General features: G+C 40.6%; 1 protein-coding gene across 1 annotated transcript in view; it reads left to right on the forward strand.

Annotated features, from left to right (window-relative positions):
* Positions 1-726, forward strand: part of LOC119590507 — a 19,867-nt gene extending 19,141 nt beyond the window's left edge. The window contains exon 16 of the mRNA XM_037939157.1: positions 400-726. Within this exon, the coding sequence (XP_037795085.1) occupies positions 400-626 (227 nt within the window). The 3' untranslated portion in view covers positions 627-726. The remainder of the gene's footprint in view (positions 1-399) is intronic.
* The last annotated feature ends 27 nt before the right edge of the window (positions 727-753 follow it).

Here is a 753-nt window from a genome sequence, read left to right on the forward strand (position 1 = left end):
CTTCCCATGTTTTCTCCCTCTCTCCTCTTACTATCTCTGTCTTGCTTGCCATGTTCTCTCCCTCTCTCCTCATTTTCTATCTCTCGCTTGCTTGCTTGATCTCTCTCTCTCTCTCACTCTCCCTCCCTCCCTTCCTTCCTTCCCCCGCCCCCTCCCCCTCTACCTCCCTCCCTTCCTTCCCCCGCTCCCTCCCTCCCTACCTCCCTCCCTCCTTATCCTAGTCTATTCTCCCTCCCAGTTTGTTTCCTTCCCTTAGGCATTACTTTCTGCCTTTCCAGTCTCATCACTGTTACTCACCTTTATAACTATTATTAACCTGTAATTTATGTTTTTGTTTTGTTTCATATAATGAATAATATTTTGATGCAATATACATAATTTTTTTTCCATATTTTTCAGAGCCAGAACCTACTACTCCGCCAAAGTCCAAGTATCGAGAAAGAGCTAGATTAGCTGTGGAAAGACCCGATTCTCAGGCAAGAGGCAACAAAGGAACTGAATCTGATTCCCTAGGTAGAACCCCAGCAGCTGGAGCTAGAGTTGAAAATTCAAAGAAGAAAGAAGAATTACTTGCTTTAATAATCAAACTGGTTGATCAAATTATCTCTCCTGAAGATGACTTGTAATGAAATGACAGGCTTTTTCTTCTGCTTCAAAAACTTTCCAAAATATTGTATTATTTTTTCCAATTTCCAAAAGCTAAAGGAAATTTACCAGTGTAGTTTTTCCTTATTTCTTTCTTTTTACTGAGAA

The sequence above is a fragment of the Penaeus monodon genome, chromosome 27, assembly GCF_015228065.2.
Source record: "Penaeus monodon isolate SGIC_2016 chromosome 27, NSTDA_Pmon_1, whole genome shotgun sequence".
Classification (NCBI taxonomy): Eukaryota; Metazoa; Arthropoda; class Malacostraca; order Decapoda; family Penaeidae; genus Penaeus; species Penaeus monodon.